The 17929-nt window shown below is 43.5% G+C and overlaps 1 protein-coding gene across 1 annotated transcript in view; it reads left to right on the top strand.

Annotated features, from left to right (window-relative positions):
* Positions 1-15563, top strand: part of LOC109919196 (netrin-G1-like) — a 55381-nt gene extending 39818 nt beyond the window's left edge. The window contains exons 3-6 of the mRNA XM_048616763.1: positions 3102-3278; positions 8397-8418; positions 13004-13010; positions 14256-15563. Of these exons, the coding sequence (XP_048472720.1) occupies positions 3102-3278; positions 8397-8418; positions 13004-13010; positions 14256-14479 (430 nt within the window). The 3' untranslated portion in view covers positions 14480-15563. The remainder of the gene's footprint in view (positions 1-3101; positions 3279-8396; positions 8419-13003; positions 13011-14255) is intronic.
* Positions 15564-17929: the final 2366 nt, after the last annotated feature.

Here is a 17929-nt window from a genome sequence, read left to right as displayed (position 1 = left end):
GGGACAAGATTTATTCAGGATATCTGGTCAGCATTGATGATTTGGACTAAAGGGTGTGTTTCTGTTCTGTATATCTGTATGACTGTATCTGCAAATGCCATTGTCAACTAACAGTGCTATATGTTTGACTTCACCGAGCTTTCTACTTTCTTAAATATCACATACCTCTCAATATTCAGGACCCTGTCATCCAGAAACCATGTTGCCCTGACTATCAGATCGTATTCATTTAGTTCAATGTGTACTGTCAATTCATGTATTTTATTATGATTGCTATTTACATTTAAATGCAGAGAATTTAGTTTTTTCTCTTTAATATCCTTGCAACATCTTATCTTGATTGTTGGTGGTGCATTCCTTAGTTTTTCTCTTTCTGTGCCCCTTCCTGCCACTTTCTGATCCTTATTTTCCATACTACTACTTTCCTCATTTAACTTGACTCCATCTCTTGACATCTTTCTGCATTTATGCCTTGCCCCTTACTTTTCAGTTTGCAACAGTCTCCGCCTCGCCAGTTATGTAGTTCACAGAAATATTGGCCCCAGCAGAATTCAGGTTTGGACTGTTTTGAGTTTTAGCCTCTAGTTTCCATATATAGTGTCAGATGCCTACGAACTGGAAGCCATTTCTCCAGCACCAGTCTATAAGCCATGGATTCACACCAACCACCATCCCCACCACCACCCTACTGTGAGGGACCCTAATCAAATTTGCAGTCGCTCAGGTCATACTCCAGAGATTGTAACCTTTGCTGTTCTCCTTTGTGCCTTACTCCTCATATTTTTTGTACAGAACAGCTTTCCTGATTCTACCTGCTTTGCTGATACTTGCATGATCCACGACCCCTCCCACTGCAAGTTCATTTTCAGCTCTGAACAGTCATCACAAAATCTAGCACTGGGCAAGCAACACTGCCATCTGGTTCTTGCTTTTCGCTGCAGAGAAAAGTGTCAAATTCCTCACTATGTTGTCACCTCCTCTATTACAGTCCTTGTTGATCCCTCCACTTAAATGGCATCCTGTACCACTGCGCCATAGTCAGTTTGCACATTTACTACAACCTCTGCTCTCTGTCAACAGGCTGAGAGAATCTCAAACCTATTGGACAATTGCAGAGGCTGTCACTCCTTTACCCCTGCCCTCTGGGTTCCCTTACCTGCCTCACTCATGGTCACACCCTGCTGTTCCTGGCCAAATCAGAAGATCGAATGCTGAGTGGTGTGACTGCGTCCTGATGCAAAGAATTCAGGCAACATACTCACATGCTGATGCTTTGTAGTCTCTTTAGTTCAGCCTCCAGTTTATAAACTCTGTTCCAAAGCTGCTCAGAGTTCAAGCACTTACTGCAAATGCTCTTGCTGTGGATCATACTGGCATCCAGCAGCCCTCTCAAATGCTTCAACCTTAATATATCCTGCCACCCCTTAATTGGTTTTAATTATTTATTTATTCACTTACCTGCACTTTACAGATTTTATTAACTTTAACACCAATTTGTATACTATGTGAAAATTTAAGAGCATAAATGAACTTAACTTTTACCAGAGACTCATTAAACAGCTATCTCCTTTCTCTCTAACACAGAGAAAACCAGTTCCAATCAGGTCCAGTGTATTAGCTAGATTCTGCTAATGTGGAGTCACCAGCATCAGCTCTTCCACATTTAGAACCATAGAACTATAGATATGGTACAGGGCAGAAGGAAGCCATTCAACCCATCTTGACAATGCTGGCTCAAAGAGATCCAGCTGCCTTGACTCAGCCCACCTTCCTGCATACAGCCCATAGTCCTGCAGCTTACAGCATTTAAAGTGCAGATTGAGGTACCTTTTTAAGAACGTTTAGGATCTCTGGCTCCACCACCAACTCAGGCAGCAAATTCCAGGCACCTCTGTGCAAAAATAAGTTGATCTTCATATCAGAGATAGAAGGGTCCCAACCCAAAATGTCAGCTTTCCTGCTCCTCTGATGCTTCCTGGCCTGCTGTGTTCCTCCAGCTTCACACTGTGTTATCTCTGATCCTCACATCCCCTGTTATCCTTCTGCCAGTTGGCTTGAATCTATGAGCCCTGGTTTTTGAGCTCTCTGCCAAAGGAAACAGGTTGTTCCTGTCTATTCCATCTCTATTTCTCACAGGGAAACGATGCTGAAGGTGCAGCGTTTCCAAATTTACTAAACAGCATTTAGATAATGGCTCTAATGTAGTGAAATGTCCCAAAGTCCTTTATGGGAGTCAACCAGGCAAATGTGACACCAAGCCACAAAAATGGGCATCATCTAAAAGCTTAGTGAAAAGAAGGTGGTCTTGGCATTTGGAGGAAGGGAGAGGGAGAAAGGGATATAGAGAGCTAATTCCAAACCTTGGCACCCAAATGCTGAAGACATGGTCGCCAATGGTCATATGGGTGGCTCAGTGGTTAGCACTACTGCCTCAAAGCGCCAGGGACCCAGGTTTGATCCCACCCTTGGGTGACTGTCTGTGTGGCATTTACACATTTTCCCCATGTCTGTGCGGGTTTCCTCCAAGTGCTCTGGTTTCTTTGCAAAGTCCAAAGAGGTGAAGGCAAGGTGGATTAGCTATGGTAACTGCAGGGTTGTAGGGTGGGGTGGGTCGGTGTGGACTTGATGGGCCGAATAGCCTGCTTCTACATTGTGGGGATTCTATGATATCTTGTTCTATAATCTGATGGTAATAGTAAGCAATGTAATACTGCATCAACGGTGCTATAAAAATGCAAACCGTGATGATTTGTTGTTACTCTTAAGAAGGAAATAAATTGGCAGCTCCCCAGAACCTTTCGCAAACCGGAGGACGTTCCGAAGTTCTTGGCAGCTATTGAACAATGAAGGGCGTGAGGTTGCAGGCCCTGTATAAATGCAGATCCTTTCTTCAAAGGTCTGGGGAATGGTTGAGCCTACTGCAAACTTTCTTCCCCAACTTGTCCTTGCCGCTGTTCTTTCGCAACGAGAAGCTGTGAATTTCAACGCGGTACTTGGGATGAAAAATGTTGCTGTTTCCAGGGTGAAGTTGATGAAGGAGGAGCCGATTCTTGGCTTTTTAACAGAGCTGAACGGGTCTTTTTTTTGCTGTGTGTTGTCAGGTGCAAGTGCAACCTTCACGCTAACAACTGTGTCATGAAGAAGGGGAAGCTGAGCTGTGAATGTGAGCACAACACGACGGGGCCGGACTGCGGTCGATGCAAGAAAGGTTTTCACGGCCGGAGGTGGAGGGCGGGATCGTACCTACCGATCCCCAAAGGGACGGCCAATATCTGTGAGTGATGAACGTTTCTCCGGCCTGGCTTAGTCCTACACTTCAAATTTCATTAGCATTGTCACCCCTTCCCCTCCGGCAATGCATCAATTCCAAACACAATGCAGCGAACATTTGCAATTATGTTAACGTGTAACTTTAAGAGGCTTAAAGTGTGCAGATTCACAATTAGAGAGTCGTAAAGCACAATCAGAGGCCATTCAGCCCATCATGATTCTGATACAGGGATCCGATGAGTGGCAGTCCCCTATCTTTCATTACAGCCTTGCAATTTGCTTCCTTTTTTCAAGTATTTATCTAAATTCCTTCTGAAATATATTATCCAATTTACTTCCATGCCCTTTCAAATATCTTTATTATAGATCAATCATAACTTGCTGTGTCAGAGTAAATCTACTTATCGCCCTATACCCTCTATTTTATTTTTGTAAACAATTACAATTAATCTGGCTTCTCTAGTTATTGACCTGCCCGCCACTGGAAACATTTTCCCCTGATTTACTTATTCAGAAATCTTCCTGATTTCAACATCCACTGAGGGAGACCAAGGTTGAATTACTGAGAGTATATGTAGAGGGTGAGTTCAAAATTGCGGCATGAGTTGAATGGGATGCGATCTTACTGTGAAGACACACACACACACACACACACACACCAGAGAAACAGCAGTTTGCAGAATGACTAGAGGTCTGTAAAAAAGATAATGACACAAGTAAATAGCCAAGCAGTCTATGTGACATCCTTCGGTACTAACCCTGAGCACTTACACATTATTCACATCTAATGGTCATGTACTTATCCACAAAACTCACACTTACAATCAATGAGAACTTTAGCAACTCAACCTCATCTCACTGAGGGCATTGGAGAAAGCTGCATGTGAATATCAAAGACCATAAGGCCATTCAGCCCATTGAGTCTGTTCCACCATTCAGTGAGGTCATGGCTGAACTGATTATCCTCAACTCCACTTACCCACTTTCTCCATAACACTTGCTTCCCTCACAGATTAAAAACAAACTATCTCAGCATTGAATATACTCAATGACCTGGCCTCAACACTTTTCTGCAGTTAAAATTTCACAGATTCGCTACCCTACAAAAGAATAAGTTCCTCCTCACCTCTGGCTTAAATGAGCAACCCCCAACCCTGAGATGATGCCCCCTGTTCCCAGACTCTCCCTCAAGGAAAAACAACCTCCCTGCATCTAACCTGTCGAGCCTTCTAAGAACGTTGTATGTTTCAATCAGGTTGCCACTCATTCTTCCATATTCCAACAAGTACAGGCCCAATCTATTCATACTCTCCTCACAGGACCGTGTATCTGAAGTTGTCAATACATTTGTGAGCTTCAATCTCATGAACACTCTGTGTGATAGGTTGTATTTGCATGGTTTATCAATAGGGACTGTTAATCATTCAACACTCTAATTATTTGTATTTATGTTTCACTCTCCAGGTGTCCCTGACAATGACATCAGTGGCTGTAAGTAGTACCTATGGCTTGAATCTAGAGCCCATTTCTGTATCAGGAACAAAATATTCCCCTCAAACTTCCCACATCCCTTACTGACTGACAGACAGGCGTGGGGTCAACAGGGAGTGATTCTGCAAGAGATGTCAGAGTGAATATAGGGAGTGATTGTGTAACAGGTGGAGGAGTAAGCAGGGAGTGACGAGATAGCAGTTGTAAGTGTGCACAGTGAGTGACTGTGTAACAGGTGCGACAGGCTCCTGTGAACACAAGATTTGTCCCTGGGGACTGGAGAATTGCAGATGTGATGTCATTATAGACTCATACGGCAGGGAAACAGACACTTCAGTTCAAGACAACAAGGTGCAGGGCTGGATGAACACAGCAGGCCAAGCAGCATCATAGGAGCAGAGAGGCTTCAGTTCAACTTGTCTGCACCAACCAGCCACTCCAATCAGACCTGATCCCATTTCCCAGCATTTGACCCATATCCTCTAAACTCTTCCTATTCATATCCCTATGCAGATTGTAATTGTACCTGCCTTCACCACTTCCTCTGGCAGCTCGTTCCATACACACACCACCCTCTGTGTGAAAAAGTTACCTCTCAAGTCTTTTTCAAATCTTTCCCCTCTCACCTTAAACATACCCCCTCTAGTTTTGGACTCCCCTATGCTAGGAAAGTGACCTTGTCTATCCACCGTATCCATGCCCCTCATGATTTTATAAACTTCTATAAGGTCACCCCTCACCGTCCGATGCCTAAGGGGCAAAAAAACCCCAGCCTATTCAGCCTCTCGCTATGACTCAAACCCTTCAGTCCAGGCATCCTTGTAAGTCTTTTCTGCATCCTTTTAAGTTTAATAACATCTTTCCTCTTGAAGGCTGACCAGAATTTATGCAGTATTCTAAAAGTGGTCTCACCAATGTCCTGTGCAACCGTAACATGACATTTCAACTCCTATGCTCAATGTTCTGACCAATGGAGGCAAGCATGTCAAATGCCTTCCTCACCACCCTGTCCACCTGTGACACCACTTTCAAGGAACTATGCACCTGCACCCCAAGGTCTCTTTGTTTAAAAAAAGAGGTAAAGGATAATTCAGGAAACTACAGACATGTCAACTTGGCATCAGCAGTGAGAAAACTGATGGAGGCTACAATACAGGATGAGATAAATATATTTTTAGAGAAAACTGACTTAATACTAGCCAGTCAATATGGCTTTGTCACGCGCAGATCAAGTCAGACAAATTTAATTAGCTATTTCACAGAATCCCTACAGTGTGGAAACAAGCCCTTCGGACCAAATGTCCACGCTGACCCTCAGAGCATCCCACCCAGATCCATCTCCTATAACTCACCTAATCTACACATCCCTGAACACTACAGGCAATTTAGCATGGTCAGTTCTCCTAGCCCGCACATCTTTGGATTGTGGGAGGGAACCAGAACACATGGAGAAAACCCGCACCAATATGGGGAGAATGTGCAAATTCCACACAGACAGTCGCCCGAGGGTGGAATCAAACCCGGGTCCCTGGTGCTGTGAGGCAACAGTGCTAACCACTGAACCACCATGCCGCCATCATTTGACAAGGTAACACAGATAAGAAGATGATGGTAGTACTGTGGATGTTGTCTATTTGCACTTTCAGAAGGAATTTGATATGGTGCCACACAGCAGGTTGGCTAGTAAGTTAGAAATGTTTGGGATTGATGGGTCCTTGGCAGCATAGATTAGAAGTTGACTAAAAGATAGGAAACATAGGATAACTATAGATGGGCATTTCTCAGATTGGAGATGAGTTGAAGGTGGTGTTCCCCAGGAATCTATGCTGAGACCCTTGCTTATTCTGATTTATATAAACAATTTAGAAATGAATGTTGAGGGCAAAATCTTTAAATTTGCAAATGATGCTGAACTAGGGAGAACAATCAATTGTTGGAATGACGCTGAGCAACTTTCGAGGGACTTTAGTAAGTTGGCCAAATGGGCATACACCTGGCAGATGAATTTCAATGCATAGAAATGTAAGGTAATGCATTTTGGTAGAAGAAACATTTAGAGACAATACAGGCTTAATTTTACAACTTTGAGAGGAGTGCAGGAAAAGAGGGACCTCAGGGTTCATGTGCATGATTGTCTGAAGGTGTCCAGGCAAGTTGAAACAGTTAAGAAGGTTGATTGAATCCTTGGGTATAAATAAATAAGTAAATAAATAAGTAAGTAAGTGAGTGAATGAATGAATGAATGAATAAATAAATAGAGGCACAGTGATGCTACACCTCTACAAATCATTGGTCGGACTACATTTGGACTTTTATGTTCAGTTCTGGGCACTTTATTTAAGGAAGGATGTTGAAATCCTTGAGAGAGAGAGAGAGTTCAAAAGACATTTTCCAGAATGATACCAAGAATGAGGGATTTTCGATGCAAGGAAAGGATTGAGAAATTGCACTGATTTTCTTTAGGGCAGAGAAGATTAAGAGGTGACCTTATTGAGGTGTTCAAAATTTTGGACAATTTTGAAAAAGTAAAGAATGATATTCTGTTCTGCTGGTCGGTGTGTCAGTGGCTCGGGCTCACATTTTCAAGATTGTCAGCAAGAGAGCGAGGAGTGAGATGAGGAGAAACTTCTTTACTCCGAGAGTTGTTAGGATTCGCAATGTGTACCCGGTGGATTCCACAGGAGGTTTAAAAAGAGAGCTGGATATAGATTTGAAAGTGATGAATTTAGGGTGCTACAGAGATAGGACAGGAGAATGGGACTAGTTGGCTAGCCCTTTCGGGAGTCAGTACAGACATGATGGGTTCTGCGTAACTCTATGGTTCTAGGTCTTGGAGTGAACAGGAAATGACTCATACAGATGTAGCGGTGAACAGGGAGTGACTATGTAATAGATGTAGGGGTGAACATAGAGTGACTGTGTAACAGGAATAGGCATGAACAGACAGCGTGTGGTGAACAGAACTGGACTCAGAAATCTCTAACAGCCGCACTGACTGAGAGTTACCATAACATTCCATATTGACAGAGTGACCACAACTCACCACACTGACCAACAGTAGCCATGATGCCCTAATACCAATAGCAATGACCATGACTCTCCACTCATACCCAAAGTAACCATAACTCCACACACAGACCAAGAAGGAGCCACAATACCTGAGGATAGCTTTAACTCTGACAGAGAATGATTATAGCTCCAAATGACCATAACTCACCATGCCAACAAGTCGTGTGATATGAGATCAGGAATACATCGAGGAACTGTGTTTTCAGTCACCTGACCACAAAACCTTTGAATTCCCTCCCTCACGTAGACTGTCTCTTCACCCCTTTCTTCTGTTCAAAGAAATTCCTTAAATTCTCCATCTTTGGGTGAGCTTTGGTCCCCTGCCCTAATATCACCACTTATTTCTCAGCGTCAGGTTTAATTAATTGATTGATTAATCATTGCCCTGTGAGTCTGTGTGACTGTGTGGGCACACGTCTGTGTCCCTGTGTCTATGTGCATGTGTCTGTCTATCTGTGTGTTTGTGTGAGATACTATTCTGAGGCCAGGCATTGTTCACCATCTGGGACTGATAATTGCTGATTTCTCCTGATGCATGCAGCAGACCCAAAGCTGACTCATACAAGGCCCAGTATCTCATCACTTGAGGTCACCAACTCAGAGCAAGGTAAGATCTCTCAAACAATGTGATTGAGTTTCAGAAGAAATTGAATGAATTTAAACAACAATTTTGTTCCTCGGCTCCTTCAAACCCAAGTTTTTGGTCACCAATCTTATTGTCTCCTTGCAGCTTTCTGTCTGACCTGTCCTCAGAATCTTCACTCTTGTTGTCTAGTCACGAGTCTACTAAATGGTACTTTATTAAACATATTTGTAAAATCCAAATGCATTCTTTCAACCAACATTTTCCACGTATAGTGTGCATTTTCTTGTGAAATATTTACTTTCAGGTTAGTCCATGTATGATACAAGACAACAAATCAAAACAAGATTTTTTACAACAGGTCAAGGACATCTTTCCTTGATGTGCAGTGTGATCATACAATTTAGAAATATTGGCAGAATTCTCTCATTTTCAGATGAAGAGGTTCACCCTGTGAGCTTCTTGGCACCCAATCCATCATAGTTCAAAGCAACATTTCTATGAAATATTTCGCCCATCAAAGCATTAATTATGCAACTGGCCTTTTCAGCACCTTTCTCTAGGAATCGCACAGCCACAGAGGGGGAAATGCTCTCCACTGCCATACCTTTTGGATTACTCTGCTCTATCCTATATTTACAGCCCAGCTATAGCACCACTTCAGAGCCTGAAATTTCAATATTTGACTGGTGACCCAGAGGAAGGGAAAGCTCGCTTCACTGCTTTGGTATTGGTAGACGGAATAGTCCAGGTCTTGTCTCCAGGCTAAGAGAGTCTAGAACTACAGGGCATAAGTTTAAGGTCAGAAGGGAAAGATTTAAAATGAACCTGAGGGGCAATCTTTTCTTTCGGAGGGTGGTGCATATATGGAACGAGCTGCCAAAAGAAGTGGTAGAGGTGAGTGCAATTACAACATTTGAAAGACTTTTGGACAGGTACAAGGATAGGAAGGGTTGAGAGGGATATGGGCCAAATGCAGGCAAAAGGAACTATTTCCATGTAGGAAACACGTTCGGAATCAATGAGTTGCACTGAAGGGTCTTTTATATGACTTCATGACTCTGTGACTCCAAGGAGTGGCGATAAAGGAGCCTATTCTATTTCCAGGCCACCGCCACAGAGATTCACACCCATGTCCACAACCAGCTTCTCTCTTCTGCCTTTATACTTACCAGCACTCACTCTACCTCTGCCGTTGCATTTCCACATCACCGTCAGTACTATGTGCGTCATGTTCATTCAATGGCTCACCCCACCTCATCCTCCAAAATGATTAACTAATCCTGCCCTCCCTACACTTCCTACTCACTCATTGCAGATCACTGACTGCCATCTCCTGCTGCAACATCATCACAAATGTTTCGTCCCACTTGCATCATGATCAGTCCCTTCTTTTTCCTCAACTTGGCCATGATACCACTGTCCCTTTCCCATACATCTGATGCTCTGTACTTTTTGGGATCTTACCGTTCATTGTGCCTTTGCAATGCTAGTCCTGTCAAAATGTGTTACCTCACATTTTTTCAGGATTAAATGTACTTGCCATTTTTTTAAAAATGGCACCCTATTTCTATCATCCTGTCATCTAAGGATTTCCTGCTGACTATTAAGGCATGCCAAATTATCTGTAACTTATATGTATGTTATCTTTCATGTTATCTGCAAACGTACTGATCATAGCTCCTACATCTATGTCTAGTTCATCAAGGTATGCTACAATCAGCCAGAGACCCCAAAACTGGCCCCTGTAGTATAAAACTAGATGCAGACTTACAATCACAAAACAAATTACCCTCTATCTCCTGAGGCTAAGCCAATTTTGGATCCAATTTGCCAAAGTGCACCACATCCCATAGATTCTTATCTACCTCACCTATCTATCATGTGAAGCCTTGTCAAAAGCCTTTCCAAAATCCAGGTAGACTACATTCACTGCACTACCCTCACACACATGTCTAGTCACCTCCTCAAAAAAACTCATAACGACTCTTCAGACATAATTTCCTGCTTACAAAGCCATGCTGAATATCCTTGATTAATCCTTGCACCTCCAAGTAGATTAAATCCTGAACCTCAGAGAATTTCTCCAATATCACTGATGTTGGACTCACTGACCTATGGTTCCCTGGTTTATTCCTGCCACTACTCTTGGATAATGGGACCACATTAGCTGTCCTCCAGTCCTCTGGCACCTCTCCTATGTCCAGAGAGGACTTGAAAACTAATGTCATTGTCCCTGTAATCACTTCCCTTGCTTCCCACAGCAGCTTGGATACATTTCATCTGGATTGGTGACTTATCCAATTTTAAGTGTGCTAAAACCTCCTTCCTCTCAATTATAATTTATTCAAGCATATCTCAGAGCGGTTGATGTGCTCTGTATGGACTTCATAAGGTGTTTGACAATGTCCCTCATGGTAGACTAGTTAGCAAGATTAGATCACACAGAATACAAAGACAACCAGCTAATTGGATACAGAGCTGGCTCAAAGGTAGAAGACCTTTGGTGGTTGTTTTTCAGACTGGAGGCCTGTGACCAGCAGTGTGCCACAAGAATCAATGCTGGGGCCATTGCTTTTTGTCATTAATATAAATAATTGGATGTGAACATTGGAGGTATAGTTAGTGGATGACTCTAAAATTGGAGGTTTAGTGGACAGCGACCTCAGAGTACAATGGGATCTTGATCAGATGGGCCAATGGGCCAAGAAGTGGCAGATGGAGTTTAGTTTAGATAAATGTGAGGTGCTGCATTTTGGAAAGGCAAATCAAGGCAGGACTTATACACATCATGGTAATGTCCTAGGGAGTGTTGCTAAGTAAAGAGACCTTGGAGTGCAGGATCATAGTTCCTCGAAAGTGGAGTTCCAGGTACGTAGAATAGTGATGAAGGCATTTGGTATGCTTGTCTTTGTTGGTCAGTGTATTGAGTATCGGAATTGGGAGATCATATTGCTGCTGTACAGGACATTGGTTCGGCCACTTTTGGAGTATTGCGTATGATTCTGGTCTCCCTCCAATCAGAAGGATGTTATTAAACTAGAAAGGGTTCAGAAAAGATTTACAAGGATTTTGCCAAGTTTGGAGGGTTTGAGCTATAGAGGGAGGCTGAATAGGCTTTTTTTCCCAGTGTCAGAGGCTGAGGGTTGACCTTGTAGAGGTTTGTAAAATCATAAGGGACATGGATAGGGTAAATAGGCAAGGCCTTTTCTCAGTTTGGGGGAGTCTTTTGGGCGAGAAGAGAATGATATAAAAGGGACCTAAGCGGCAACTTTTTCACACAGAAGATGGTGCATGAATGGAATGAGCTGCCAAAGGAAGTGGTGGGCGCTGGTCTGATTACAACATTTAAAAGGCATCTGAATGGGCATATGACTAGGAAGGTTTTAGAGGGATATGGGCCAAATGCTGGCAGATGTGGCCAGATTTATATAGGAAATCTGGTCGGCATGGACAGGTTGGACCAAAGGGTCTATTTCTGTGTAGTATACTTCTATGATTCTATGACTCCTTTTCCCTGTTTCTATACATACATCGTTCTTCTCTATCAGATGAATACAGATGTAAAGTACTTATTTAAATTAGTCACCTACTCCACCCACAGTCTGCCAATTATGCCCCTAGTGGGTGCTATTCTTTCCCAAGTTATTTATCTTGACCCAATATATTTTTGAAATGCCTTTAGATTTTCCTCTACATTACCCACCAGTGCTTTTCCGTGCCCCCACTTCACTTTCCCAAGTAACGTCTCCCCACATTTACTACCCATCTTCAGGGCTTCTGGTGTTCCTAGCCCTCAGTATCTACTGGGAATCCCTGGAATATTTGGTCCCACACTTCATCTTTACAGGAGCACATTGGCTTTTCACTCTCATTATTTCCTTTTCTGAAAGACTCCCACTGGTCCAGTGTAGATTTCCTGCAAATTTTTGCTCCCATTTCACTTTGGCCAGATTTTGTTTTCTCATGTTAAAATCGGCCTCCCCTCAATTCAAAAGATTTATTTCTGGTCCGTCTTTGACCATTTCCATGGTTGTTTCGTTTCATACTGAGTTATGATTGCTATCTCTAAAATGCTCTCCCACTGATACTTCAGCAATTTGCCTGGCTTTGTTCCCTAAAAATTAGGTCCAACATTAGCCTATCTCTTTTAGGGCTTTCAACATACTGGTTTTTAAAATAAAATTTTCCTGGATATATTTTAAATATTCCACCCCCTCCAATTTTTTTCAAACTTTGTCAATCCACATCTTCCTGACTTTATAGACCAGTGAGCCTTACTTCGGTTGTGGGTAAAGTGTTGGAAAGGATTATAAGAGATAGGATTTATAATCATCTAGAAAGGAATAATTTGGTTAGGGATAGTCAACACGGTTTTGTGAAGGGTAGGTCGTGCCTCACAAACCTTATTGAGTTCTTCGAGAAGGTGACCAAACAGGTGGATGAGGGTAAAGCGGTTGATGTGGTGTATATGGATTTCAGTAAAGCGTTTGATAAGGTTCCCCATGGTAGGCTATTGCAGAAAATTCGGAGGCATGGGATTGAGGGTGATTTAGCGGTTTGGATCAGAAATTGGCTAGCTGTAAGAAGACAGAGGGTGGTGGTTGATGGGAAATGTTCATCCTGGAGTTCAGTTACTAGTGGTGTACCTCAAGGATCTGTTTTGGGGCCACTGCTGTTTGTCATTTTTATAAATGACCTGGATGAGGGCGTAGAAGGATGGGTTAGTAAATTTGTAGATGACACCAAAGTTGGTGGAGTTGTGGATAGTGCGGAAGGATGTTGCAGGTTACAGAGGGACATAGATAAGCTGCAGACCTGGGCTGAGAGGTGGCAAATGGAGTTTAATGCGGAAAAGTGTGAGGTGATTCACTTTGGAAGGAGTAACAAGAATACAGAGTACTGGGCTAATGGTAAGATTCTTGGTAGTGTGGATGAACAGAAAGATCTCGGTGTCCATGTGCATAGATCACTGAAAGTTGCCACCCAGGTTGATAGCGTTGTAAAGAAGGCGTACAGTATGTTAGGTTTTATTGGTAGAGGGATTGAGTTTCGGAGCCATGATGTCATGTTGCAGCTGTACAAAACTCTGGTGCGGCCGCACTTGGAGTATTGCGTACAGTTCTGGTCACCGCATTATAGGAAGGATGTGGAAGCATTGGAAAGGGTGCAGAGGAGATTTACCAGGATGTTGCCTGGTATGGAGGGAAGGTCTTATGAGGAAAGGCTGAGGGTCTTGAGGCTGTTTTCGTTAGAGAGAAGAAGGTTAAGAGGTGACTTGATAGAGACATACAGGATGATCGGAGGATTAGATAGGGTGGACAGTGGGAGCCTTTTTCCTCGGATCGTGATGGCTAGCACGAGGGGACATAGCTTTAAATTGAGGGGTGATAGATATAGGACAGATGTCAGAGGTAGGTTCTTTACTCAGAGAGTAGTAAGGGCGTGGAATGCCTTGCCTGCAAAAATAGTTGACTCGCCAACTTTAAGGGCATTTAAATGGTCATTGGATAAACATATGGATGATAATAGAATAGTGTAGGTTAGATGGGCTTCAGATTGGTTTCACAGGTCGGTGCAACATCGAGGGCCGAAGGGCCTGTACTGCGCTGTAATGTTCTATGTTCTATGTTCTATTATTCACTTTAGAATCTGCACTAATTTTTCTTCATTATATCCTCCGTCTCAAAAGTGTGTATTTTGGCGACTGGTTCTTTTCTCGTCAATAAAACTTCTTGCTGTAAAGATGAAACTCTGGCAGTGGTGTTAGTCTGTAATATGGGCAGATTTCCAATGGCCTGACCTTGCTGTGTTTTGTGTTTGTTTTCTTTCGCAGGGGGAGTGTGTGATAACCTGCTGACACGGTGTGAGAACGGAGGAGTGTGTGAGGAGAACGGGAGGTGCCGGTGCCCAGCTCCCTACACCGGGCTCCTGTGTGAGAAAGTCCAGTGCAGGAAGGGAGCGGGAGGCTGCGTCTCCCAATCGGCCCGGGAGCCCTCCCTGCACCGGGCGCTGCTCTCGCTGACCGCGCTGCTCACCGCTGCCCGCGGCTGCTCACTGCTCTGAGCCGCTTCCAGTACCACCCGAAAGCTGAGGAGAGCGGCAGGACAAATCCAGCGTTTACTGCGATGCCGTTCAAACACGCACCACCCCTCCCTCTCTCTCCTCCCACATCTCCGCATTCCCGGCAAAGGATAACTGCAAGTGAGGTCTGAACCCACCCAGTCACCCAGGCCGATTGGATCTCAGAAAGGAATGGACAGTCGGTGGGGAACTGGACTCTGTGTCTCCTCACGGGACTCAGGCAGCTCCCCATAATTCATTCTCTCAACTGTCAGCTGAGTATTCCATGTTCTACTTTGGGACAAAGAAAAGGGACTCATATTTTACATAATCTTTCACCACCTCAGGACATTTCTAAAGTGCATTTATAGACATTGCAAGACCTCTGGAACAAACAGCAATGTGACAATGACCAGATAATCTGCTTTTGGATGTTGTTCGAAGCATAAATATTGGTCAAGATTCCCAGGGTGAATTCCCCAACCCATTGTTCTTGGAGTGACTGTGCAATATTTGACACCCAGTTGAGATGGCTTGCTTCACTGTTTGATCTGGAAACAGTACTGGTGGTGCAGCACTCATTTCCTTCAATATTCCTGCCTCTCTCTATCTATCTCTTTCTCCCTTACTCAGCTCTGTCCACCCCTTGCTCTTCCTTCTCCCTGTCTCCCTAATTCCCTGTCTCTCCCTTGCTGTGGACAGTGCCTGCCTGGGAACATGAGAAGAAGGAAAGTATTTGGGGAAGAGTGTGCTCATGGGTTCTGCACCTCTTGAAGCTTTTCCCATGGCGTGGGGGGAGGTGTTTTCTGGCCAAGTTGCACATGCTGGGAGGCACTGAAAGGATCTTCCCACAGTGTCACATGGTGGGAAGGAATTTATTGACAATTTTGGCTTTCCATACCTCTGAACAAGAGCGGTGAGTGAGTGCTGGAGCAGACAATATTAACCAATCATTGCTATTTATGGGATCTTGGTTTTCTCAAACTAGCTGCTGTGTTTCCCACATTATAACAGCAATTACACTTGTTAAGTACTTAATGGCTTGTGAAACACTTCTCCATCCACCGTCACGTTGTGCTGAGTTTATTTTCCATCAAGGGTTTAAAGCTTTTACTGCAATAAAATAGAAAAAAAACATTGATCTGAAAATATTCCAGTCGATGGTGACCTCGACAGGGACATTAATCATTATTTATTTCTTGTTCAAGTGCATCTCTTCCTTACCTGTTATGGGAACTCTTGTCAAATATTTCCTGGTTTCAAAGAATTACCATCAAAGCTCATTTATTTGATATTCTGGATGATTACATTTTGTAAAATCACTCAGCAGATTCTGAGAGTCTCCGCCAAGCACCTTTATTACAATTTAACCTTCCACACTTGGTTAAAAGATTCTTTAAAGATTTATTAGACTGATTTAGCATTCGGTTACTGTTCAGAACAAATTATTTTCCCTTTCGAGTGCAATAACCCGCATTGACTGGAACTGGAAGTCATTTTTTGTGGGAAATTATTTCCCTCTGGTTGTTGAATTTGAAGGTCTGTGTGTATTTGGTGTTTTACATAACAAGGTTTGAAGTCTCTTAAGCTCAGAAACATATTCTCTTTACTCCCTACTCACTGTGTTTGGCCCCTAGTTCAGCAACACTTCGATTTTAAAATTCTCATTCATGTGTTCAAAACCCTCCATCACCACTCCCTTCTCTGTCTTTGTAACATCCTCCTGCCCCAGTATTCCTCCCTATCTCTGTAACACCTTCTAGCCTTTACAACTTCCCTTCTCCTTGCAATCTCCCCCAGTCCCTAAACCCCTCACTATCTCTCTAACCATCTTCAACCTTACAGCTCTGCATCTCCCTCAGCTTCTCTAGCCTCTACACTAATCCCAGTTCCTTAACTTTCTCCAACCCCTCCAGCCCACCCTATCTCCATAACCCCTTCTCACCTTTATAATTTCCCTTCACCTTGAAATCTCTTCCAACCCTTCAAACCCTCCCACTTCAGCTCCATGCCACTCCTTAACCTTCTCTAGCCTATAACCCACCATCAACTCTTTAATCTCCACTAGCTCCTCTAGCCCTCCTAGTCACTGTAACCTCCTCCAGCCCTTGCACTAATCCGCTATATCTTTTGCTTCCTCAAACCCTCCAACCCCTCCCTATCTAACCTCCTCTATTCCCTACGTCTGTCTCTATCTCTTTAACCTTCTCTAGCCCCTTCACTCTCCATATCTCTCTAACCTCGTTCATCCTTCCACCCATCACTATTCATGCAAGCACTCCATAGGCTCCACCTCTCAAACTCAGCGAACTCCATTAGTCCTACACTCCTCCTTATCACTGCAATCTGCTCCAGCCCATATATCTCTTGATTTCTGTAACTTCTGCATGATATATAGCTCTCAGAGATTATTGTGCTCCTCGTATACTTTCGAATATCCCCAGTGCCCATCTTCTACATTGGTTTCTTCGGCTGCTTAGGGCCTAGTCTCTGAAATTTTCTCATCCAAACATCTCCACTTCTTTCTCTTCCTGTAACACTCCTTAAAACTGACCTGTTCTATGAAACTCTCGGTCATCTGACTGACGACACTTTTCTCGATGTCAGTTTTAGGTCATTTTGAATAAACTGCAATGAATTTGAGAATTGCCACAGTCAATTAGTTTACAACAAGCTCAATCAGACAGCAACATGCTCCTGACCAGATAATCTGCTTTAACAACATACACTGAGGGAAATGTTTTGGCTAGGACACTGGGAAAAGTTTCCTGGTGCTTAATAATATGGATCATTTGATCATTTTCATCTCCTTTAGAGGGATTTATGATCCTTGATTTATTATTTATCAGAGAAAGAGTATGTGGTTGTGTGCACTCCCTTAGTACTGACTCCCCCAACAGTGCAGCACACCCTCAGTACTGATCCTCTGACAGTGCAGCGCTCGCTCAATACCGACTGACCAACGGTGTGTCACTGCCTTAGTTCTGACCCTCCAACAGTGTGGCACCTCCTCAGTACTGACCATCTGACTTGCAGCGCTCCCTCAGTACTGACCCTCTGAAAGTGCAGCACTCCACCAGATGATCAGCTTTGGCTCTGTTCTCTTTTCTCTGGAATAGAACCCAGGGCCTCTCACTGACTCAGCGGTGGATATACGTGACCCACGCAGCAATGACTGATAGCTACCTGTTGTAAAAGTCCCATCCTATTAATGCAGCTTCAGGAGAGAGTAATCATTAACCCCCCTCACAGAAGAATCGTTCGTGACTGATGATGAATTCAGTATTTCACAGCCGGAATGTGGTGGGAGTGTGATGAAATACTCTCCACTTGTTTGGATGAGTGTGGGTGTACGTGAGAGGGACCCAACTTCCCAAAGTAGGTCAAACCATTGACAAACACTTCCCATGATTTTACACACTTTTTGCCACTAATTCATGACAGTGCAATTAG

This window comes from Rhincodon typus, chromosome 35, assembly GCF_021869965.1.
Source record: "Rhincodon typus isolate 14 chromosome 35, sRhiTyp1.1, whole genome shotgun sequence".
NCBI lineage: Eukaryota > Metazoa > Chordata > Chondrichthyes > Orectolobiformes > Rhincodontidae > Rhincodon > Rhincodon typus.
The sequence above is the reverse complement of the archived record's forward strand: the minus strand, read 5'-3'. Positions and strand labels throughout refer to the sequence as shown.